Source organism: Rana temporaria, chromosome 8 (assembly GCF_905171775.1).
Source record: "Rana temporaria chromosome 8, aRanTem1.1, whole genome shotgun sequence".
Lineage (NCBI taxonomy): Eukaryota > Metazoa > Chordata > Amphibia > Anura > Ranidae > Rana > Rana temporaria.
This window is the reverse complement of record NC_053496.1, coordinates 174,341,299-174,366,649: the sequence shown is the minus strand read 5'-3', so window position 1 is coordinate 174,366,649 and position 25,351 is coordinate 174,341,299. Positions and strand designations below refer to the sequence as shown.

General features: G+C 45.2%; 3 protein-coding genes and 1 long non-coding RNA gene across 4 annotated transcripts; 3 read left to right on the top strand and 1 right to left on the bottom strand.

Annotated features, from left to right (window-relative positions):
- The first annotated feature begins 1,466 nt into the window (after nucleotides 1–1,466).
- Nucleotides 1,467–3,819, top strand: LOC120909456 (oocyte zinc finger protein XlCOF2-like). The gene is made up of 3 exons (XM_040321231.1): nucleotides 1,467–1,501; nucleotides 1,581–1,671; nucleotides 2,339–3,819. Exon 3 carries the CDS (start codon nucleotides 2,503–2,505, stop codon nucleotides 3,346–3,348), a length of 846 nt encoding a protein of 281 aa, XP_040177165.1. The 5' UTR covers nucleotides 1,467–1,501; nucleotides 1,581–1,671; nucleotides 2,339–2,502; the 3' UTR covers nucleotides 3,349–3,819.
- A 6,972-nt stretch (nucleotides 3,820–10,791) lies between these two features.
- On the top strand, nucleotides 10,792–11,379 carry LOC120909455. The gene is made up of 3 exons (XR_005741269.1): nucleotides 10,792–10,832; nucleotides 10,956–11,094; nucleotides 11,341–11,379. It is a non-coding gene; the product is annotated as an uncharacterized LOC120909455 (long non-coding RNA).
- An 18-nt stretch (nucleotides 11,380–11,397) lies between these two features.
- Nucleotides 11,398–16,287, top strand: LOC120909454 (gastrula zinc finger protein XlCGF26.1-like). The gene is made up of 3 exons (XM_040321230.1): nucleotides 11,398–11,432; nucleotides 11,515–11,620; nucleotides 14,381–16,287. Exons 2-3 carry the CDS (start codon nucleotides 11,569–11,571, stop codon nucleotides 15,844–15,846), a joined length of 1,518 nt encoding a protein of 505 aa, XP_040177164.1. The 5' UTR covers nucleotides 11,398–11,432; nucleotides 11,515–11,568; the 3' UTR covers nucleotides 15,847–16,287.
- A 5,387-nt stretch (nucleotides 16,288–21,674) lies between these two features.
- Nucleotides 21,675–25,087, bottom strand: LOC120909453 (gastrula zinc finger protein XlCGF57.1-like). The gene is made up of 4 exons (XM_040321229.1): nucleotides 25,053–25,087; nucleotides 24,851–24,936; nucleotides 24,654–24,768; nucleotides 21,675–22,967 (listed from the first exon to the last, which is right to left on the bottom strand). Exons 1-4 carry the CDS (start codon nucleotides 25,084–25,086, stop codon nucleotides 21,760–21,762), a joined length of 1,443 nt encoding a protein of 480 aa, XP_040177163.1. The 5' UTR covers nucleotide 25,087; the 3' UTR covers nucleotides 21,675–21,759.
- Nucleotides 25,088–25,351: the final 264 nt, after the last annotated feature.

Here is a 25,351-nt window from a genome sequence, read left to right as displayed (position 1 = left end):
TCGGTGTTGAAGACATTTCATACCACTACCAGCTTCGACAAACAGCTTTGGTGAAGAAAGGGCTTGGAGAAGTCATGAAACATCTTCAGCTCTATCCATCGGGTTCTTGGTCACCCAGCCATAAGTTTCTGGTAAAAGAATGATATTCAATTAGTCATGAATCTGGGAGAAGTTATTATGCACTATCAGTACGGATTATAACTGGGATGATTGTAACCCCCCCCCCCCCCCTTTCTTCATTAATGCTCCTTGTCCCCGGCTAGTGTTCTCGAATGTTGAAGATGTTTTGTAGCTTCTCGAAGGCACTTCTTCATTGAAGCTCCATGGCATGGCTAGTAGTGGTTACTTCCTTACCTTCAGATGGACTTGTTCCATGATGTTGAAGACATTTTGTAGCTTCTTCAAGCCACTTCTTCATTAATGGTCCTTCTCCCCGGCTAGTGTTAGGAAAACACATTCAACTGGGCTTGTTCTGTAATGTTGAAGACATTTCGTAGCTTCTCGAAGGCACTTCTTCATTGAAGCTCCATGGCATGGCTATTAGTGGTTACTTACTTACATTCAGATGGACTTTTTTTTCGATGTTGAAGAATTTCATACCACTACCAGCTTCGACAAGCAGCTTTGGTGAAGAAAGGGCTTGGAGAAGTCATGAAATATCTTCAGCTCTATCCATCGGGTTCTTGGTCACCCAGCCATATGTTTCTGGTAAAAGAATAATATTCAATTAGTCATGAATCTGGGAGAAGTTATTATGCACTATCAGTACGGATTATAACTGGGATGATTGTACCCCCTCCACTTTATATGTTCATTCAATGTGTGTGTTTCAAACAGGTGGATCCAGTAAGAGAAATCCATCAAAGAGATATCACCGTCCTCGTGGTTCCAAACAGGAAGATGACACCACCTCTGACCATGATCGGGTAGGTGGCTAGAACTCCAAATTTTTTTTTCATCTTGGTCTATACTTTTCTACGTAGTCTCAATCTACGGTCCGTTCATTTTAAAGATGTCATTTGTATCATTCTGTTGGTTTAGCATGAAGAACAAATGTTTTTGAAAATTGAGGTTAAAGAGGAAGAAGAGGAGGTGTGCGTGATGGATTATCAGGATTCGATGGTGGGGACAATCAAACAGGAAGAACCTTCTCTAGATACCGGCACAGGTGAGCAATGAACACTAAATACAGAAACTGTTCTGTTATATGAATTAATGAGTGAGGATATGTAGACCTTCACCTCATCAGGTAAGATGATCTCTACAAGAACGTCATGATGGAGAATCAGCCGCCCCTCACATCACTGGGTAAGAGGAGACTTTATTGTAAAGGAGAGAGCAGTACGGAGGCTCCACCTAGATCCCCCATCATCTGATAAACACATAGAAACAATGTATTCAGTCAGTGTGTGTGTTTCCTACAGATGGATCCAGAGAGAACCCACCAGAGAGATGCCCCCGTCCTCTGTATTCCCAGGATTCCACACAGGAAGATGATCTGGTCAGTAGAGATGAGGGTCCTTGTATACTTATGCTCTTCATTAAGTGTCCAGTTATATATTGATGTTTGTGTCTTATAGGATGATGACCAGATTTGTAAAGTTGAAATTAAAGAGGAAGATACGTACGAGCCTTGTGCTGAGAATGATATATCTCCAGAGAGTAGCATAGGTGAGTATTGGTGAAATGTCTACCTCTTCTAAAGTGTTTCTGTTCTGCTCATTGTCAATTCTCCTGAATAGTAGCGATTTCCATCTGTACAAGGCTGTTGGCATGCAGCTAGCCAGGCTCGAGCTTAAAGGACTAGTGAATATGTTGCTTGGCTATCGAGCACTAGCTGACGAATCGAGTGGCAGTTGGTGTTTTTTTCATTTTTTTTGGGGGGGGGGGGGGGCGTGGCGTGGCAAACAATTTCTTCTTTTTGGGGAGGTGGGAACAATCGCAGAACCTTATGGATCCATCTAACTGATTTTTAAACAATAGTTTTTGGCTATGAGATTACCCATTCCATTCTTCAGGGAGCAAATTATCCCCAAGAAGAAGACCATATATGCACAGGTCGAAACGTGTCGGGGTTGCCACACAGTTAAACATTATATAATGGAATGCTGTGTATTTCTATGTTTGCATTGCTGAATTATGGAATATATACTGTACCTTATAACCAGAATTCACATTTTAACTGTATTATGATATTGTAATTTTTTCAATAAAGGAATTTTTTATATATTTATACTCCTGAAAAAAAAATACCCTTGGGGGAATCTTCCCATTTTTAATACTCTTTATTGTGACCCGTGTAAATTGTTCAAATTAACAGAATATTATTCTCTAACAGATGGACACAACGAGTGGACTACCTTTGAACGGCGTATCATTTCATCTCCAGATTACAATGATAATGATGTGGGAGCATATCTCCCAGAGGAAGACCCTGGGCATTCCCATGCAGATCGATCGCCAAACCCATCCTCTGACTCTTTCACCCATAAAGGGAAAAAGATGTTTCCGTGTCCTCACTGTGAAAAATATTTTAAGGCGAAATCATCTCTCGATAAACATGTCAGAGTGCACACCGGAGAGCGACCATTCTCGTGCCCGGAATGTGGGATTTGCTTTAAATCCAGCTCAAATCTCTTTAGACATCAAAGGCTTCACGCCGGAGTGAAGAGTTTCACATGCGCCGTATGTGGGAAGCCTTGCATAGACAATGCCAACCTTGCCCGACATCTGCTGAACCACACGGGCGAGAGACCTCACGAGTGCACCGAGTGCGGCAAACGTTTCAAAAGGAAATATCAATTGACTGAGCACTTTAGAGTTCACACGGGAGAAACTCCTTTCTCGTGTTCGGAGTGCAATGAAAGTTTTATGCAGAAGTATGATCTCATCGTCCACCAGAAAACGCACATGGACAAAAATCCATACACGTGTACGGTGTGCGGGAAAGGTTTTACATGGAAGCATACCTTCCTCCTGCACCAGCGGACACATACGGGCAAAATGACGCACACGTGCACCGAGTGCGGGCAGTCTTTCCTAACCAAGTCTGAACTTAATGTACACCGGAGGTGTCACATGCACGTGGTGATCTTTCCGTGTTCGGAATGCGAACATTCGTTCAAAACGCGGAAAGAACTCCTAATACACCAGAGAAGTCACACCGGTGAGGAGGTCTTCTCATGTACGGAATGCCAGAAATCCTTCATAAAGAATTCAGAACTTATCAGACACCAGAGAATCCACACCGGCGAGAAGCCCTTTTTGTGCCTCCAGTGCGGCAAACGCTTCATGCAGAAAAAAGGCCTCAATGCCCATATGAAGCTCCACGAAGAGAAGCCCAAGTGATGGAAAATGTTTTAGTAAGAAGACAATCTCATCCCTATCAGAACATTCCCATTGCAAAGAACCGTTTTCTTGTGCGGAGTGTGGGACAAGGCCAAGAAATCTGGACATATTCTTCCTTGGAGAACCAAAAATGTTGGTTAACAAAGCCTACCAAGATACAGACCAGAGGGGTTCTTGGTTGGATGAATCGATAAATCTCTTGGAATGATGGAAGATTTCATCTACAAATATCAATGCAACTGATGGGTCGTCCTTCCCGCAACCCAACGCTTGCTTCTCGTTGGTTTTTGCTGCTGTACAGTTTACTTACACTTAAATGCTTTGATTTAGACAACTGCCTTTTGCGTCAACTAGAGGTTTCGCTTTTTATAACTAAAGGTTTCATTTATAATGATATGTTCTTAGTTATTTTTTGTTGTTTCAATAACTTGTATGAGGATTAAAGGGATGCAGTCCTGGGAGGAATTTCTAGAATGCCATTCTTGACCTCTTCTTTCAAAAATACTAGTTGCCATGATGCTCCCCTGGTTTCTGAACTCTGATATGGAGCAGGTGTACAGGTCTTCTGGCTTTGCTTCCTACATAATTTCTGTAGGTCAGTGACTCAAAAATCTTGGAAGCCAAGGGGTTGGCATTTCTTCCAGGCAGCTAATACTTCTAGCAAGTGTCTGAGAGTGTCAGCCTATGTATTTTTCTGGGGTACTTAAGAGGTGAAGGCCAGCCCTTGGAACATCAGGGCACTCGCAGTGAGAATAAATGATCTACAATCAGGGGCAGGGCTGGACTGGGACAAAAATGTAGTCCTGGACTTCATCCGGACTGGCCCACTTTAATTTTGAGTGTCCTCCCATCAGCATTCCTCTTCACATCAGTGTCTCCCATCAGCATCCCTCTTCACATCCGTGTCCCCCATCAGCATCCCTCTTCATATCCGTGTCCCCCATCAGCATCCCTCTTCACATCAGTGTCCCCCATTAACACCCCTCTTCACATCAGTGTCCCCCGTCAGCAGCCCTCTTCACATCCGTGTCCCCCATCAGCATCCCTCTTCACATCCGTGTCCCCCATCAGCATCCCTCTTCACATCAGTGTCCCCCATTAACATCCCTCTTCACATCAGTGTCCCCCATCAGCATCCCTCTTCACATCCGTGTCCCCCATCAGCATCCCTCTTCACATCAGTGTCCCCCATTAACATCCCTCTTCACATCAGTGTCCCCCGTCAGCAGCCCTCTTCACATCAGTGTCCCCCATCAGCAGCCCTCTTCACATCAGTGTCCCCATCAGCATCCCTCTTCACAACAGTGTCCCCCATCAGCATCCCTCTTCACAACAGTGTCCCCCATTAACATCCCTCTTCACAGTAATCAGTACATTTTTATAGCACTTTTCGCTGTGAAAATGACAATGGTCTCAAAAATGTGTCCAATTTGTCCACCATAATGTCGCAGTCACGAAAAAAATCGCTGATCGCCGCCATTACTAATAAAAAAAAAAAATTATTAATAAAAATGCCATAAAACTATCCCCTATTTTGTAAACGCTATAACTTTTGCGCAAACCAATCAATAAACGCTTATTGCGATATTTTTTTTACCAAAAATAAGTAGAAGAATTTGTATCGGCCTAAACTGAGGAAAAAAAAATGTTTTTATATATATTTTTTGGGGGATATTTATTATAGCAAAAAGTAAAAAATATTGAATTTTTTTCAAAATTGTCGCTCTATTTTTGTTTATAGCGCAAAAAATAAAAACCGCAGAGGTGATCAAATATCACCAAAAGAAAGCTCTATTTGTGGGGAAAAAAGGACGTTAATTTTGTTTGGGAGCCAAGTAGCACAATTGTCAGTTAAAGCGACGCAGTGTGGAATCGCAAAAAGGGGCAAGGTCCTTAGCCTGCATAATGGTCCGGGTCTTAAGTGGTTAATGAAATGTTAAGAAGATAGAAATGCAAACCATGTAATAGCAATGGGGCCCAGCAGTATTGTGTGCCTGTATACAGGTTGTGACAGCCTTTGGAGAAACTGAATATATGTACAATTTTGGAACCTCTAGAACAGTGGTATCCAAAATGTGTATCAGAGGCCAGATGCGGCCTTTTGCTTGCCCTTATTCAGCCCTAGAGGCACTATTCCTCCCACTCACACCAATGATGGGTCACTATTTCTCCCACTCACACCAATGATGGGTCACTATTCCTCCCACTCACACCAATGATGGGACACTATTCCTCCCACTCACACCAATGATGGGACACTATTCCTCCCACTCACACCAATGATGGGACACTATTCCTCCCACTGACATCAATGATGGGACACTATTCCCCTCACTGACACCAATGATGGGGCACTATTCCTCCCACACACACCAATGATGGGACACTATTCCTCCCACTGACACCAATGATGGGACCCACTTCCCCCCACTGACACCAATGATGGGACACCATTCCTTCCACACACACCAATGATGGGGAACTATTCCTCCCTCTCACACCAATGATGAAGCACTATTCCTCCCACTGACACCAATGATGGGACACTATTCTATCCACTAGCATTAATGATAGGGCACTATTCTAGCCCACTGACACCATTGATGTGGCATTGTTATTGACACCAGGATTTTTTTTACAACCATTGGCCACAGTCTGACCCCCCTTAAGTGTGAAGGAGAGTAAACTGGCCCTTTGTTTAGAAAGTTTGGAGACCCCTGATCTAGAGGATTACTATAAAGACTGGATTGCCTTGAGGATGGAGAGTAGAGAGCATGGGGCCCCTTAATAGTCTTGATACCATTCCCAGGTTAGTAATGCAGGTGTGTGAAGTCCACAGCTCTGACCTCAATAAGGGCCACCTTACGCACGATCCAGTCTCTTGGCTCTTGGGTCATGTAAGTTCACCCAAGTGGTCATAATAAAGGATTGTTAACAATGAGTACTTTTACACAATAAAAACTTCCAACGTGCTTTAAAAAGTCTATGAGAAGATTTTTCTATAAACAGGTAAAAAAATATGAGCTGCCTAAACGCATCTTATCTACATGGACGTGTCCCAAACCTCAGGCCAAGTGTAGAGGCCTCACCACCTATCTTCTTAAGGCCCGTACACGCGATCGGATTTTCCGACAACAAATGTGTGATAGCACCAGATCCTGTACTTTTCTGTGCAGCCACACAGAGGCCCGTCTCTGCCTCCCCTCCCCTCCCATCTCAGCAGTTGGCAACAGAAAGAACAGAGCTGGTGGATGCTGTAGGCCAAAACAGTGTTTGGTTGCACTGACAGACACTGATCCTACAAAGACAGAAATATGGCTGAAGACTCCAGGATTGCTATCCTTACCCTACATCTTTTTTTCAGGTGGACCTGGTCAGAAGGTCAATGCATTCCAATGGATAGGCAGGTGTAGACGGACTTGTACCACCAGGCCCACGAAAAAAAAAATAAACGCAAGAGGACAGCGTCTTTGTGGAACTAATCAGAGGTAGCCAGATGTAAGTGGACAGAGGAGTCTGTTTACACCCAACTGTAGGGTTCCCACGTGTCCCAGATTGCTCTGAACTGATCCGCAATTGACATGTCTGTCCCGGGTCCTGGGCACCTTCATTACGGAACAATACAATGTCCCGGAATGAAAGAGAGGACACAGCCACCCCCTACTAACTAATAACTACATTTCTGGAAATGGGTTGCTAGGGCCAGCGCTGCCTGGCATCTTGCAACCAGTGACAATTTACTCTCAGACAGTGAGACTGGGAGCGAGGCCTGCGCCTAGTGCAGCACTGCTGTCCCCACCCACCTCTGCACCTCCTCCTTCTTCGGCAAGCACCAGGGACTGGTGTGATCTTCACTCACCAGATAGTGACGCCACTCCTGTCCTTCTACGCACATGGCTCATGCAGAGGGAGTGACAGCAGCACTGCATCTGGTGGCAGGCTATGGGTGGCAAGTGGCACATTTACCTGACAAATTACCTGCCGCCAAATTGCCCATTAACCCCGAGAGTACATTACCCCCCCTCATCTTTTTTTGGGGAAGTTGAGAGGGGGTGTGTCCCTGAATGGCAGTTTGGAAATGTGGTCACCCTACCCGTCTGGCCACAGAGCAGAACGGGGTCTGTCTGTCCTCTCTGCATAAACTGAGTGGACGCGGATGTGACATCCATCCTGTTCTGCTCCGATCGGCAGGGGATCAGTCTGTGTAAAAGGAACCTAAAACTAATCAGTCACTGGCCCAAAAAAATGATGCAGCCCTTAACATCCAAAGCCCTGATTATATTCAGCAGAGGTGAGGAGGATTCTGGGAGGTCACATGTCATCACTCTTATCTCTATTAATAAAACACAGACCGGAGAGGTGAGGAGGATTCTGGGAGGTCACATGACATCACTCTTATCTCTATTAATAAAACACAGACCTGACCGGAGAGGTGAGGAGGATTCTGGGAGGTCACATGACATCACTCTTATCTCTATTAATAAAACTCAGACATGACCAGAGAGGTGAGGAGGATTCTGGGAGGTCACATGACATCACACGTATCTCTATTAATAAGGTAAAGGGTTAATGAACAGGAAATTGCAGGGATTTATAAAGGGTTCATATACATTAAGTGAAAAGGGGCAGAATTAATTAATGGGAAGTGAATTCAAGTGGTACAATAAAGAGCTAAAAAACACTGAATGAGAGGAGACTGTGAAGGGTTGATGTACATTGAAAAGCGTAGCAAAGGGATGATGTATATTGAATTGGAAGGAGGACAGTAAGGCTTAAGTCTGAGAGTATACAGGAAGTGCTCAGTAACACTTCACTGCCCAGAGTGTGTATTAACTTAATACACACTCTGGGCAGTGAAGTGTTACTGAGCACTTCCTGTATACTCTCAGACTTTGGACAGTGAGGGGGTTAAAGAGCACTTCCTGCATATTCATAGACTTTGTATGGTAAGGGGTTAATGAGCACTTCCTGTATACGCTCAGACTTTGGACAGTGAGGGGTTAATGAGCACTTCCTGTATACTCTCAGACTTCGGACGGTGAGGGGTTAATGAGCACTTCCTGTATACTCTCAGACTTTGGACGGTGAGGGGTTAAAGAGCACTTCCTGCATATTCATAGACTTTGGATGGTAAGGGGTTAATGAGCACTTCCTGTATACTCTCAGACTTTGGACGGTGAGGGGTTAATGAGCACTTCCTGTATACGCTCAGACTTTGGACGGTGAGGGGTTAATGAGCACTTCCTGTATACACTCAAACTTTGGACGGTGAGGGGTTAATGAGTACTTCCTGTATACTCTCAGACTTTGGACGGTGAGGGTTAATGAGCACTTCCTGTAAACTCTCAGACTTTGGACGGTGAGGGGTTAATGAGCACTTCTTGTATACTCTCAGACTTTGGATGGTGAGGGGTTAATGAGCACTTCCTGTATACCCTGACTTTGGACGGTGAGGGGTTAATGAACACTTCCTGTATACTCTCAGACTTTGGACGGTGAGGGGTTAATGAGCACTTCCTGTATACCCTCAGACTTTGGACGGTGAGGGGTTAATGAGCACTTCCTGTATACATTCAGACTTTGGACGGTGAGGGGTTAATGAGCACTTCCTGTATACTCTCAGACTTTGGACGGTGAGGGGTTAATGAGAACTTCCTGTATACCCTCAGACTTTGGACGGTGAGGGGTTAATGAGCACTTCCTGTATACTCTCAGACTTTGGACGGTGAGGGGTTAATGAGCACTTCCTGTATACTCTCAGACTTTGGACATTGAGGAGTTAATGAGCACATCCTGTATACTCTCAGACTTTGGACATTGAGGAGTTAATGAGCACATCCTGTATACCCTCAGACTTTGGACGGTGAGGGGTTAATGAGCACTTCCTGTATACGCTCAGACTTTGGACAGTGAGGGGTTAATGAGCACTTCCTGTATACTCTCAGACTTTGGACGGTGAGGGGTTAATGAGCACTTCCTGTATAAGCTCACTTTGGATGGTGAGGGGTTAATGAGCACTTCCTGTATACACTCAGACTTTGGACGGTGAGAGGTTAATGAGCACTTCCTGTATACTCTGACTTTGGACGGTGAGGGGTTAATGTGCACTTCCTGTAAACTCTTAGACTTTGGACGGTGAGGGGTTAATGAGCACTTCCTGTATACTCTCAGACTTTGGACGGTGAGGGGTTAATGAGCACTTCCTGTATAAGCTCACTTTGGATGGTGAGGGGTTAATGAGCACTTCCTGTATACACTCAGACTTTGGACGGTGAGAGGTTAATGAGCACTTCCTGTATACTCTGACTTTGGACGGTGAGGGGTTAATGTGCACTTCCTGTAAACTCTTAGACTTTGGACGGTGAGGGGTTAATGAGCACTTCCTGTATACTCTCAGACTTTGGACGGTGAGAGGTTAATGAGCACTTCCTGTATACTCTGACTTTGGACGGTGAGGGGTTAATGTGCACTTCCTGTAAACTCTTAGACTTTGGACGGTGAGGGGTTAATGAGCACTTCCTGTATACGCTCAGACTTTGGACGGTGAGGGGTTAATGAGTACTTCCTGTTGGGGTTCTTGGACACTTTGCATCCTGTGCGTTCCACCTCTGAGCAGACATTGGCCACAACAACATGGAGGACGATCACATGACATGTCACATGTGTTTGTGTAGCTGATTCCCCTGAAGCCATGTTGGATACTGGCAATGCCCACAAGCAAGTCTGTTGGTGTTCCATGGTCATGTGTCTGCTGCGAGGGGAGGAAACTGGAAGTCACATGGCAGGAGTGGGCGGGGTGTTTGTAGAGGAGGGGTAATGGCTGCACACACAGAGGACAAAAGTTGCTAATTTGTATCCCGGAGATCCCATCACCCATCCTGTGCTGTGTGCGGAGATAATTCCTACTACTCTACAGCCGTCTCCCGGTGCCTTCTAGAGTTTTCCTTCCGGTAAGACCAGTGCTGGTGTCACCATCAAGGTGCCTTCATCTACCCCTCCAACCCAGAGAAACAAGGACAAGAAGATTCTAGAAGTCACTCCGAAGATCAATGAACTGCTATCAGGAGAGGTGAGCAGTGCCGGGAATTCTGGGAAATTATCCAGTAACAGACAAGGGGTGTGTCTGGATGGTGACTGTATCATTGTGTGTGTCAGGTTCCTATAAGGTGTCAGGATGTCACTGTCTATTTCTCCATGGAGGAGTGGGAGTATTTAGAAGGACACAAGGATCTCTACAAGGACGTCATGATGGAGAATCAGCCGCCCCTCACATCACCGGGTAAGAGGAGACTTTATTGTAAAGGAGAGAACAGTACGGAGGCTCCACCTAGATCCCCCATCATCTGATAAACACATAGAAACAATGTATTCAGTCAGTGTGTGTGTTTCCTACAGATGGATCCAGTAATGGGAACCCACCAGAGAGATGTCCCCGTCCTCTGTATTCCCGGGATTCCACACAGGAAGATCACACCATCCCTCAGGTAGATGTGTAGAACAAAGTGTCTCCAGACTGTATGAGATTACCGGTATACTCTTTTATGTAGTCTCAGGCTATTGGTGATGAGATTTTCATGGTTTTATTTTCCATCTTTTTGTTGGTCTAGCATGAGGAACAGATGTATGTGAAAGTTGAGGTTAAAGAGGAAGAAGAGGAGGTGTGTGTGATGGATTATAAACAGTCTACAGAAGAGTTTGGGATGACGGCAAACATTAAATGGGAGGAATCCCTAAATATAATCACAGGTGAGTATTAAGCACTAAATATAGAAACTGTTTTATTATTGATAACAGAGGATCTGTAGACCTTCACATAATAAGAATTAGTTCTAGAAGTACGTCATGATGGAGAATCAGCCGCCCCTCACATCACCGGGTAAGAGGAGACTTTATTGTAAAGGAGAGAGCAGTACGGAGGGTCCACCTAGATCCCCCATCATCTGATAAACACATAGAATCAATGTATTCAGTCAGTGTGTGTGTTTCCTACAGATGGATCCAGTAATGGGAACCCACCAGAGAGATGTCCCCCTCCTCTGTATTCCCGGGACTCCACACAGGAAGATCACACCATCCCTGATCAGGTAGATGGAGATGAGGGTAACACCTTGTATACTTATACTCTTCATTCAGTTTCTAATATTGTGTTGATTTTGTGTATTTTAGGACGATGACCAGATTTATATCAAAGTTGAAATCAAAGAAGAAGAGACATATGAGATGGGTGATCAGCCCTGTGTGGAGAATGCTATACCTCCAGAGAGCAACACAGGTGATTATTGAATGTTTACTAGTGCTATTGCCAAGCATATATGCCTCTCTCTTTCTAAGTGTTTCTATGCTGTTGTAAAATTATTCTGCATGCTGAATAGCGACTTTAAAATGCCTTATTTAGAAAACCCTTCACATCAAACTCCCAGGAGACTAGTCCTCCTGTTGGTATCGGTAGATAAATGAATGGCCAGTGAAGGGAAATGTACTTGTGGGTGATGAGATGGACATATGTACATATGTACAACATATCAAAAGTCCTTCTCCATTCCTCAATATAACGTCATGTTCCCAACAAATGAGGAGGAGATACTGTACACCATGTGAAAGGTCCATCTCCATTCCTCAATATAATGTCATGTTCCCAACAAATGAGGAGGAGATACTGTACACCATATGAAAGATCCATCTCCATTCCTCAATATAATGTCATGTTCCCAACAAATGAGGAGGGGATACTGAGATTGCAGGCTTGGCTGGCTTAAATCAGGTTTGGTCTCCACCCAGAGACTGGCCTCATTAATCACCTTGCAGGTGGACAGACAGACATGGAGAAGGCCATATGAAAGGCCCATCTCCATTCCTCAATATAACGTTGCATTCCCAACAAATTAGGAGGAGATACTGTACACCATACGAAAGGTCCATCTCCATTCCTCAGCATAACGTCATGTTCCCAACAAATGAGGAGGAGATACTGTACACCATATGAAAGATCCATCTCGATTTCTCATTATAAAGTCATGTTCCCAACAAATGAGGTGAAGACAGTGGAAAGAGAAGGTCATCCAGTGCCCAAGCAAAGATCTCAAACGTCCATCACTGCCACCCTTGTATCGGCATCGCTACGCAGTTCCAGGCCTACCAATCAGGTTTGATGTGAATCTGGAAATGCCCAGTGCCATAGTGGGACCTCCCTGTTGTGTTTTGTCAGCCTCTGATGGTCTTCATGCTGTGCTGTTTGGTCCTTGCTCATTACTGTGAATAACAGTGCAGGGGTCAGGTGTATGTAACATACTGCATGTAGGGGTCAGGACTCAGAGTGTGTTAAGTACACAGTGTGTCAGGAGTTTTTAATATACAGAATTTAGGGGGAAGGGTTGTGGAAAAATTCGGAGTGCAATCTATAACGTAGAGAGAGGGCAGGAGTATAGATTGTACAGCGTGCAAGGGTCAGGAGTAAAAGTATGTATAGCCCAGTGAACAGCATGCAGGGGTCAGGAAATTGTAACATAAAATGTGCAGGAGTTGGGAGTGTATAAAGTATACGTGTACAGTGTTGGGGTCAGGAGTATACACACAGTGCATACAGCACCTCATATGCGTCATTCCACCTCCTTTATTCATGATACAGCAGTACTCTCTATCGGGCTTTTCGACAACACAAATACACATGTACTGTACACAGATGCTCAAACCCACCCACATATGTACACACACCACGCAGAACCCCTACACACACATGAAAACACTGAGCACAGGGAAGCTGCCCCTCCTTGCTCCAGCCCTGGGTGGAGATACTGTACACCAGGGGTGCCCAACCACTGGCCAATTGTGGTTCACGGAGCCCTCCGATGTGGCCACGACCTCCTGCTCTGGGATGGCTTATTGGCAAGCCTGGATGGTGGATTGCAGATCCGTCCTCACAGAGCATCAGTGTTGTTATTGAAGCCGACGGTAGAGAAAGAAATCGGTTGCAGAGCAACATAAGCCAATGCTTCCTGTAAAGTGCTGACTCCTGTCACAGGTGGAGTGATACCAAATGCACTCTGCCTGGGACAGCAACAGCCGGTGATACCTGAATAGAATACTGTTATTAAAGGTAAGTTTATTACTAAAATCACAGTGTATATATGGGCATTTCTGTTCTGCAGTGGTTACTGAGGTGCTTTTAAACTGATCCACAGATGTACCTCCAATCCGATCCGCTAAAAAAAACATAAGGGGATCCATCCCCTTCCGCCTGGGCAGATTGGATCGATCAAAAGGCTCATAGAGTAGAAGGGACAATATCCGTGTCTGCTCTCCATATGCGGGGTGGACACAGACCTGTCATTCCACCCGCTTCACTCATTGTGGCCAGCGACCGGTTACCAAGTCACTTAAAGCAGAGTTCCACCCAAAAGTGGAACTCCCGCTCATCGGATTCCCTCCCCCCTCTTCGGTGCTACAATTGCCTTTCCCACTTCCGGGAGTCTGGGCCGCGGACCGTGACGTCAGCGCGGGGCTCCTTCCTCCTCCTTCCCCCAGTCGCCGGGCCAGTAGGAGAGAGGAGCGGGCCTCGCTCATGTGCAGTAGAGTTTCCGGCATGAAGCCGAAAGGCTATCCTTACCCGCAATGGCGGCGGCAGCACCCGACAGCTGATGGAAACATCAGCTGTGGGTGCCGACATCACTGGACTCCAGGACAGGTAAGTGTCCATTTATTAAAAGCCAGCAGCTACACATACTGTTTTTTTTTGTTGGGCGGAACAAAGCTCTTCCAAAGGTTGGGCCTCCCTGCTGTACACCATATCAAAGTTTCATCTTCGTTTCTCAATAATGTCATGGTAATGTGCACAACATAGCAATTTTGCCAGAGTATGTACACCAAGACCAAGCGATCCATAGTTAGTTTAGTTGTATTTATTAGTGTGTGTTAGTGTTAGTCACACCCAATTCCATGGCAGAGAGAGACTGTTGACCACTAAACAAACATACAGTACACATGACCTCAAAACATGTTAACTTCTCATATTAACTGAATCATTTTCTCTTAACAGATGGGCCAAATGTGTGGAATACTTTTCAACAGCATTTTATTTCCTCTCCGAGTGACGTGGAACCATCTTTGCCTGATCCTAACCCTGAAAGTTCCAATGCAGAGAAGTTAACGGATCTCGCTAATCCTGGGGTATCTTCTGATAAGTCTCATACTGTTCCATCAGATATCCAACTAGGATTTCAGAACGAAGGCCAATCAAATCCACCTTCCTTTGATAATTCAGACTCTGCCACCCATAAAGGTGGGAAGATATTTCCATGTCCTCACTGTGAAAAATGTTTTTCAGCAAAATCATTTCTTGACAAGCATCTAAGAGTGCACACTGGGGAACGTCCATTCTCATGCCCGGAGTGCGGGATCAGTTTCAAGTCCAGCTCAAATCTCTTTAGACATCAAAGACTTCATGCTGGAGTGAAGACCTTTTCTTGTTCGGTATGCGGGAAATCTTGTGCAGACAATGCAAACCTTGCCCGCCATCTACTAAACCACACCGGTGAGAAACCTTTTCCATGCTCGGAATGCGGGAAGCGCTTTAAAAGGAAGTCGCAGTTGACTGAGCATTTTAGGGTTCACACGGGTGAAACTCCTTTCTCGTGTCCAGAGTGTGGAGAAAGTTTTATGCAGAAGTATGATCTCACCGTCCACCAGAAAACCCACACAGAAAAAATTCCATACATATGTACGGTGTGTGGGAAAGGTTTTACATGGAAGCATACGCTCCTCCTACACCAGCGAACCCACACGGGAAAAATGCTATACACGTGTACAGAGTGCGGGCAGGGTTTTATCCGTAAACGCACATTTGTCAACCACCAGCGAAGCCATGTGGATGAACTTCCGATCTCGTGCCTAGACTGCGGCAAACGCTTCACTCAGAAATCCACTCTTGCCGAACATCAAAAACTTCACGTAGATGAAAGCTCCTTGACATGTCTGGAGTGCGGCAAATCTTTTCAAACCAAGTCCGAACTTTACGTACATCGGAGAGCTCACGTCCGCGAGGAGATCTTTCCATGTTCAGAATGTGAAAAATCCTTCAAAACAAAGACAGAACTCCTTCTACACCAGAGAGGCCACACTGGTGAGGTCATCTTCTCTTGCTCGGAATGCCAGAAATCCTTCATAAGAAAATCGGACCTTGTCAGACACCAAAGAGTCCACACCGGTGAGAAGCCCTTTCTGTGCTTCCAGTGCGGCAAACGTTTCTCACATAGAGGAGGCCTCAGAGGCCACCTGAAGCTCCACACTGGAGAAAAACCCTTCTCCTGCCCCGAGTGCGGGAAATGTTTTAGCAGGAAGGACAATCTAATTTCCCATCAGAACACTCACAGGGCAGAGACAGCGTATTCCTGTGCAGAGTGCGGGATAGGGCCTGGAAGTCAGGTCTTGTGTTCGCACAGCGGAGCAGCCATCTTCTTGAATGGAGAGCCAGAAGTGTTAGTTGACAAACATCTACCAAGATAAATTCCAGAGAGGTTCTCGTTGGATTGAATGGACTGACAAATCTATCTAAAACATCTCATGAGTTGTCCTTACCACAACCCAGCACTTGTAGTAAACTGCCTGCTGCTTGGTTGTTGTCTTCTGTACTTTTTGACTTACACTCAAATGCTTTAAATTCAAGACTTTTTGTACCAATTTTTTTTTTTTAACGCAAGGTTTCATTTATAACTGTTTGTTCCCATACATTTTTGTTGGTTATTTTTTTATAAACTTGTGTAGGAAATAAAGGAATTTTCGAAGTCTGGTACACAAGATCAGATTTTTGTCAAAAGGGCGTGTGCCTGGCTTGTCTTGCATACTAACAGCACACAGTTGTCAGCCAACAAAACACGAACGTAGTGACGTACTACGAGGAATTTCAGCTCTTGAGCGCCACCCTTTGGGCTCCTTCTGCTAATTTCGTGTTTGGTGAGCATTGATTCCGAGAATGCGTGTTTGTACTTTCAACTTTTGTGTGACTTTTGTTGGACAACAATTGTCTGAAGGAGCGTACTAATGGTCAGATTTTAGGCCAACAGTCTGTCAACAGACAATCCCTGCCAACAATCTGATCCTGTGTACGAGGCTTTAGAGTGCCATTCCTGAAAACGCTAGTTGTCCAGAAACCGTGGTGAACCTCTGGCTTATGCATTTCCGATTCCTTGACCTGGAGCAATTGTTCTAATCAAGTGTTCTGGTTTCGGTTTCTGCATACGGGTTCGAGGTAAGTGATTTAAAAAGCATGGGGACCACCAGATTGGTGTATCAGCCAATAGAATGTGAAGCTGACAATGGCAGTCTACGGACTTCCTTCAGACGCTTTGGAGGTAAGGGCCAGCTCTCCAAACATTGAACATTCGCTCCAGGAAGCCTTTCTCATGTTCCAAGTGTAGCAGACGTTTCAGGTTTAAAGTGCATTTTAGTTTTTTATTTATAGGGAAGGAATGTTACATGTAATCCTGTGCATATCATGCACTACATGGAAATATATTGAGTTCTAGTAAATAGAAGTAGCATTAAACAGATACCAATGCTTGACCTGACATATTTATAATAAAGAGATGTTAATGCAAATCAGTTTTTTTGCTTCTTTTGAATTTGACCCTATGATATATTATTCCCATGTATATTGATACATGTGGAGTAAATTTCTTTTTTTTTTATCATTTGCTTCATATAACAATTTATACGATGAGAGAGCATTATTTTGGTAACCTTTTCGAGATGGTATGTCCAGATTTTTCCAATGCAAGAAAGACAATCAATTTTTTGGCATGAAGGAGACAAAAGGATAAAAAGGAGGTGAGGGTTGGGACTTTAAATGAGATGCGTTTTAAGCAGTATGCGATAAAAAAAATATATATATATATATATATATATATATATATATATATGGAAGGTAAAAAAAAATTCCATAATAGCCAGGCTCAAAGTTACCAACCAAAAAAAGCACTAAACCAAATGAATCTGTCTAACTGTATGTAATTAAAAACAGAGGTTTATTTGCATGTATTTGCAAATACCTGAATAAGCTGCAGGCCAACGACAAGGCACTCCGTGTACTGCAGGTCCTAACTGTGAATTTGAAGACTCCTAAAAAGGAGGACATAAGAGTTTCAATTGCATTTTCCTTGAACTCACAGCATGCATAGGGCAGGGTTTTCATATGTTTGGAAGTGAGAAGTTATGTGATAAACATTTTGTTTTACTCCAGAGTCGTCTAATTGTAAGATGCTGCCCTATCCAGACGGTGTAAAGCAGGGCTCAAAATGTCAGTCCTGAGGGCCATATTCTCAAACAAGTTACGCCGGTGTATCTACTGATACACCGGCGTAAATCGAATTTCCCGCCGGCGTATCATTATTTTGTATTCACAAAACAAGATACGCCGGATTCGACTAGTGTAAGTCACTTACACTGTCGGATCCTAAATGTAATTCGCCGCCGGCCGCTAGGTGGCGTTTACGTTCAGGTCTAATTTGTTTATGCAAATGAGCCTGATACGCCGATTCCCGAACGAAATTGTGTCGCGTAACCGTCGCTAACGTCGTTTGCGTAAGGTTACCCCTGCTATATGAGGGGTAACCTTACGCCAGTCCCACGTATGCCATGTTAAGTATGGCGTCGGGTCCGCGTCGTCTTTTCCCGTCGGGTACGTCATTCTTGAATACGACTTTACGTCAATGACGCACACGTCGGCGTCATTGACGTTTTCCGCCGAGAACTGGAGCATGCGCACTGGGCTATTTTTAGCCCGGCGCATGCGCAGTTCAATCGAAACGGGGGCGCGCTTAATTTAAATACAAGCCGCTCCCTTGGAATTACGCGGGGATACGCCGGGCCAATTACACTACGCCGCCCCAAACTACGGAGCAAGTGTTTGGGGAATACAGCACTTGCTCCTGTAAGTTGGGGCGGCGTAGTGTAAATGGCTTACGCTACCGCCACAGGAAAACTATGAGAATCTGGCCCTGAGTTACTAGCCAGACCTTAAGAGTTACTCGCTACCAGTTGCCCCACCCAACCTCTACCTCCCTCCTAATTTCACCCCTAAACACGCCCTCATAAATGATCTCATGAAATATCAGTGCAGCATATCAGCGCCCATCAGTGCAGCTTATTAGTGGCCATCAATGCAGCCTTATCAGTGCCTCTCAATGCAGCCTATCACTGCACAGGGAGGAATTGGGAGGTTGAGCCAGCTGGATCACACAGAGAGAGGATCTCCCACTGTGACACAGCTTGGATCTAAAACGCAGCCTGCTGTCAAAGTCTAGCCTCCTGGGCCGGCTCCTATGCTAGGCGTCACACTACTTCAAGTCTAGTCTAGTATAGGAGCCGTTTCCTCTGAGAGGGATGGAGAAAGAGGACATCCTTTTGGGTAGGATGGAAGAAGAGGATATCCCTCTGGGTGCGATAGAGAGAGGTAATGAATAAAAAAGTGATCAGCGCAACTTTCTAAAAGTAAAAAAAAAATCACATGTATGTGCTAAACTGACTAATAGATCACATGCAAAAAGCTACTGTGCAAAATGAGCAATAATCATACTGTGCAAAATAAACAAAATGTCGAAATGCCTGTGCAAATTAGCAATAAAAAGTCCAAAATACTCTGATAAGAAAAGCGCTAAAATAACATCCACAATAGGTAAACAAATAAAGTGCTGAAGTGACTGTGATGAACGTAGTGTCAAAAACAGTGTCATCTATAGGAAATCTTCGTGACTACCACTCAATGGTCTCTGGACTCTTACCTCAGAAAGGAGTATATATAGCCTTGACGATTTCCTTAACTGGTGGATGGGGGTAGATCTCCTAGTCTTTGAATCCAGTAATGGCAGGTGGTGTCTCTCCAGGTTATGGGTTCCAAATAGATAGAAAGAGGACATTCTTCTGGGTAGGATGGAAACAGAGGACATCCTTTTAGGTTCGATGGACAGAGAGGATATTCTTCTGGGTAGGACAAAAAAAAATGACATCCTCCTAAGTGGAATAGAGGCAAAGAACATCCTTCTGTGTGGAAGGGAGGCAGAGGACATCCTTCTGGGTAAGATGGAAATAGAGGACATCCTTTTGGGTGGGATGGAGAAAGAGGACATCATTCTAGGCGAGATGGAGACAAAGGACATTATTCTGGGTGGGACAAAGAGGGACGACATCCTCCTAGGTGATATAGAGGCAGAGGAAATCCTTCTGGGTGGGATGGAAACATGGGTCATCCTTCTGCGTGGGATGGAGAAAGAGGACATTATTCTGGATGGGACAAAAAGAGCTGACATCCTCCTAAGTGGGATAGAGGCAGAGAACATACTTCTATGTGGAAGGGAGGCAGAGGACATCCTTTTGGGTCAGATGGAGAAAGAGGACTTCATTCTAGGTGAGACGGAGGACATTCTTCTGGGAGGGACAAAATCCTCCTAGGCGGGATAGAGGCAGAGCAAATCTTTCTGGGTGGGATGAAGACAGAGGACACCCTTCTGGGTGGGATGAGACAGAGAACATCCTTCTGGGTGGGATGGAGACAGAGGACAACCTTCTGTGTGGAATGGAGAAAGAGGACATCATTCTGGGTGGGACAAAAAGAGATGACATCCCCCTGGGTGGGATGGAGACAGAGGACATCCTTCTGGGTGGGGCAAAGAGAAATGACATCCTCCAGGGTGGGCTAGACAGTGGACCTCACATCACACATAGCTCACTCAAGCCACAACAGTTTCAGGGTCATATGACTTACCAGGTGTGCCTGACTGGCTTTGCAGCCCCTAACAGGCATGCTGGATTTTGATAGTGTCTACAATCTGATTTCCCTAGAGAGGGCACCTGCAGACGTGAAGGGAGGAGTCTAGTATGTATATCTAGAACCTTATCCCAAGAGTCTGTACATCCTCCTCACCAAGTTAATATACTCCCTCCTCATCCCATTCACACACATGCAATCCAAGAGCCTGTATGCCCTCATTAGGATTCACCAGACATCTTTCTCACTCTGTCTCATGCATGATGATAAGGGCATTCAGGCTCTTAAACCTGATGAGGAGGGCGTATGGACCATTTAAGGTGGCAAGGCTGTCTTCACCATCTGACACATCCAGACACTCTTATTACCCTACCATATACATACACTCAGAACTTGCCCATTCACATTCCTTCTCTCAAAGTCATCCTCATCCTTCACGAAATTGTATGCCTGGGAGGGGGGGGGGGTGGATTTCAACAGGGGAAATGGATTTGTACTAGGAGGAGGGAGAATTTATGCTTAGAGGGTAGGTGTGCAGATTAGTGCTCAATTTTTTTTTTTTTGGGGGGGAATAACAGTTTTGCTCACATATCTTGGAGGGTTGCAGTTTGGCATGTTCGTCCTGGGCTCTAGATGACCTTGTCCCAGCACTGTCTATACAAACTAAGTCTTGGTGGGTTCCCACCACTTTAGTACGTCATTTGACTTAAAGTGGTTGTACCGGAGTGATGTCTGCTGCTGTTGTTTAGTTTGCTGCAGGCATCACTTATTAGCCACTTGATTGCTATTACAAGACCCCCCCCCCCCCCCCCCCCCGCTACCATCCATGGATTACTTGGGCTCTACCGTCCCACCAGGACACCTGAGATATCAGCTGGCATGTATGCTGGCCAGTCAGACACCCAAATAAAGCCAGGATCGGCATTGATCAGGTCTCCGAACCGGAATTGATCATATGACATTATTTCCAGTTTTTAAAAAGTGCCAGAAAAGATGACATCCTTCTGAGTGGGATGGAGAAAGAGGACAACTTTCTGGGTGGGATGGAGAAAAAGGGACATTCTTCTGGGTGGGATGGAGAAAGAGGACAACTTTCTGGGTGGGATGGAGAAAGAGGACATTCTTCTGGGTGGGATGGAGAAAGAGGACAACTTTCTGGGTGGGATGGAGAAAGAGGACAACTTTATGGGTGGGATGGAGAAAGAGGACATTCTTCTGGGTGGGATAAAGAAAGAGGACATTCTTCTGGGTGGGATAAAGAAAGAGGACATCCTCCTGGGTGGGATAAAGAAAGAGGACATCCTCCTGGGTGGGATGGAGAAAGAGGACATCCTCCTGGGTGGGATGGAGAAAGAGGACATCCTTCTGGGTGGGATGGAGAAATAGGACATCCCTGGTTTTCAAGTTGTTAAACCTGCCTATGGACTCTTATAAAAATGACGCCTAAAAACCTGATTACTTTTAGCTATGGGATTCTAACTAGGCCAAGGGTGTTCAGCAATGCCACAGGTTAAAACGTATCTTAATAGTACACTAGCAACAATAAGACACAACGAAAAAAAAACTAAGAAAATTAAGCTGGAGACCAGGCCACAGCTGGAGTTCATTATATTTATTCCACTGCAAACATTTTCCCACACACATGATCTGAAAGTGAGTTAACGGGAGTGAACTTTCTGGTGTTTGATAAGATGGGTGGTTTGGGCGAAGGCCTTCCCGCACTCCAAACATATAAATGGTTTTTCCCCAGTATGAAGTCGCTTGTGTCTAATAAAATTTGATCTATCTATGAACTCTTTCCCGCACTCCGAGCAGGCGAAAGGCTTTTCCCCCGTGTGTATCCTCCGATGTCTGTTAAGGTACGACTTGTCCAAGAACTCCTTACCACAGTCAGAGCAGGTGAAGGGTGTCTGGCCTGTGTGTGCTGCCCTGTGTCTCACCAGCGAGGACTTGTCCAGGAACCCTTCGCCGCACTCAGTGCAGGAGAAAGGCATCTCCTCCGAGTGCATTTTCTGATGACTACGGAGCAGCGACGACCAGGCGAATCGCTGACCACACTCTACGCAGGAATATGGCTTCTCCCCTGTGTGAACCCTGTTGTGACTGCTGAGGTCAGTCTTTGTGATGAAACCTTTTCCGCACTCTGAGCAGGTAAATGGTGCCTCACCTGCGTGAATTTTCTGGTGAGCGAGCAGCCGTGACCTTTCCTTAAAACACTTCCCACACTCGACGCATGGAAAAGTCACGCCTTCATGGTTTCTCTGGTGAGCGCGGAGGTGGGAGGACCAGGCAAAACATTGGCCACACTCCAAACACACATAAGGTCTTTCTCCGGTGTGCATCCTGCGGTGCTGTAAAAGCTTGGACCGGAAGGGGAAATGTTTGCCGCAGTCCACACACTCAAATTTCATCTGCCCAGAGTGAGTCAGCTGATGCCTGTCGAGAGAAGCCTGACTTGCAAAGCACCTCCCGCAATCCGCACAAGAATACGGCTTCTCCACGGCAGCCTTCTGTCCAGGACTGGATTCTTGCCCCAAGCTTTCGCCACAGGTGGAGCATGAAAACTGGTTCTGGTCCGTCAAGACGAGCTCTGTTTTTGCTGTGAAACATTTCCCGCACTTGGAACATATCAAGGGACCCTCGTCCATGTGAGTTTCATGGTGGGAGATAAGAGCGGACAATCCTGAAAAACACATTCCGCATTCTGAACAGGAAAACGCGTCCAGCGCTGATTTACCAGGACAAGGTTCCTCAGGGTTACAGTGATCCGGTCCACTTTCTGAAGATTTGTGAATGACAGCGTTCCGTTTACAAACTGGAGATGAAAAAGTTCTCCCTTTCCGAGGTTTCCTACGTACTGCTCTGCCTGCAGGCAAGGAAAAAAAATAAAAATTGAATTATAGAGAAAGCTATGGGAGAATAGTGGAGGCTAAACTAAAACAACATCATTTACATAACAGTACAGTTAAGTTTAAATGAAGGTGCACATTAGGTGCACCTGTTTCTCCACCCTGCATAGACAGGTTCCCTCTGAAGGAGGACCATTCCATTGTAGTATGTTTTACATGCAACTGAAACAATGCTTAGCTTCACCACGCCAAAACGTCCTGAGATATGTAACACGGCGCAAAACAAAAGCTAAACCTCAACCATAACCACAGTAATGTGCCAGAAACAAACCGCCATTGAGGCTGTTTAAAAAAAGGTTAAAAGGCCAGAAGTTCTGAAACAGCCAAAAGCCACATTTTAAGCCAAACCAGAGGCCTTCTGCTAATGAATATGTATGTATTAGGTGCTGAACTACAATACATCTCCCTGATTAATACCAAAAAAATACAAATAGAAGCATATATGTATATAAGCATACATAAGCTCCGGGAGACGTCACAGGGACAAAACACGTTGGGAGGAGCCGCCCACGTCACTTCCGGTAGCTCATTCCTGGTCGGTGGAAAGCAGGATTGTCCCGTACACATGCCTATGTGAATTTTCCTCTGTATCTATGCAAGCCACACATTACTGTAAGTGTATTATTATTTTTAAAAATTGCTTTAATTAAGCAGGGTAACACTACTGGAGGCTGCTTCTCTGGTTCGCTTACATATATATCCCTGGAGCGAGAGAGGAAGGACCGAAGGGATTTCCTATTGCTTGGAGAGGAGTCTTAAAGGGAAGTGTGCATGTTACTCTTGGAAAAAAAACGAGTTAAGTTGGTAAAAAAAAGCGCAATAGACCCATTTACTTACACAAAGGGGTCATGGAACCATTTTTGGTCTCCATAGCGCGGTAATCATTGTATCAAAATAATGGAAAAACTAGTTGTGAAAACTATTGTGGCCTGGTGGCAATGAAAAGGGTCCAAGGCTCCTTCAAGGGTCGTACCTATATACACTGATTAGCCATAATATTATGACAGGTAAAAGAAATAACATTGATTATCTTGTTAGATGGCACTAAAAGTGGGTGGGATATATTAGGCAGCACTTGAACATGTTGTATATTGGGGCTGCAGAGCCGCAGTGCGATCAGGGTTGCTATACTGTCCAACAGAGAAAAGCTCCTACATTCGGCACGTGAGCATCGGAACTGGACCACGGGGCAATGGCCTGGTCTGATGAATTTGAAGAATGGTTTGAGGAACACGAGCATCTGTGGGATGTACTGGAAAAAAAATTCCAATCCATGGAGACCCCACCTTGCAACTTACTTAAAGAATCTGCTACTGACGGCTTGATGCCAGATACCTTAGCATACCTTCAGAGGTCTAGTGAAGTCCATGCCTCAATGCTATGGCTGATCTGTGTATATGTTACGCCGATTGTAACACAAGCTAACCTCTTCTCTTTTAAGGATAAAAGGTGGATATGTGTGGTAGATGGGAAGGTGGTTCCATCTCTGGACTAGCAACACACAATTTAATGACGTGTAGTGGACATGTGGGGATGTGATGAGGTCTTGGACTTGCCTGCTGAGCACATAGCATCCTCATTGCTGAAGTGCTGCAGAGACAGAACTCTGTGAATCTTCTCTGAACGTTATGTTTATTACTCACCTGTGCTGCTCTCTGTAGGAATGTCCTCCTCCTCCTTCACCACCACAGGGATTATAATCTCCTCCTCTTCCGATTCCTCCTTCACCAGAACATTGAGGTCCATCAGGTTTTCAGTCTAAAATTTTAGGAAATGTAAACATAAATATTAGCCTAATGTATACCTGCTCATTGCTAATGTGGTCCTCAAGTCCACCTACCTGATCAGGGTAAGGGGTGGTGTGACCTTCCTGTGTGGAATCAGGACGCAGACATCCCTCTGGTGAGTTCCCATTACTGGATCCATCTGTAGGAAACACACACACTGACTGAATACATTGTTTCTATGTGTTTATCAGATGATGGGGGATCTAGGTGGACCCTCCGTACTGCTCTCTCCTTTACAATACAGTCTCCTCTTACCCGGTGATGTGAGGGGCGGCTCATTCTCCATCATGACGTCCTTGTAGTGATCCTTCTAAATACTTCCACTCCTCCATGGAGAAATAGACAGTGACATCCTGACACCTTATAGGAACCTGACACACACAATGATACAGCCACCATCCAGACACATCCCTTGTCTGTTACTGGATAATGTCCCAGAATTCCCGGCACCGCTCAACTCTCCTGTCACCAGCTCATTGACCTTCTGGGTGCCTTCTAGAATTGTCTTGTCTAAGGAAGTGAGATGGAGGCACTGTGATGCTGATGGCTCCTGC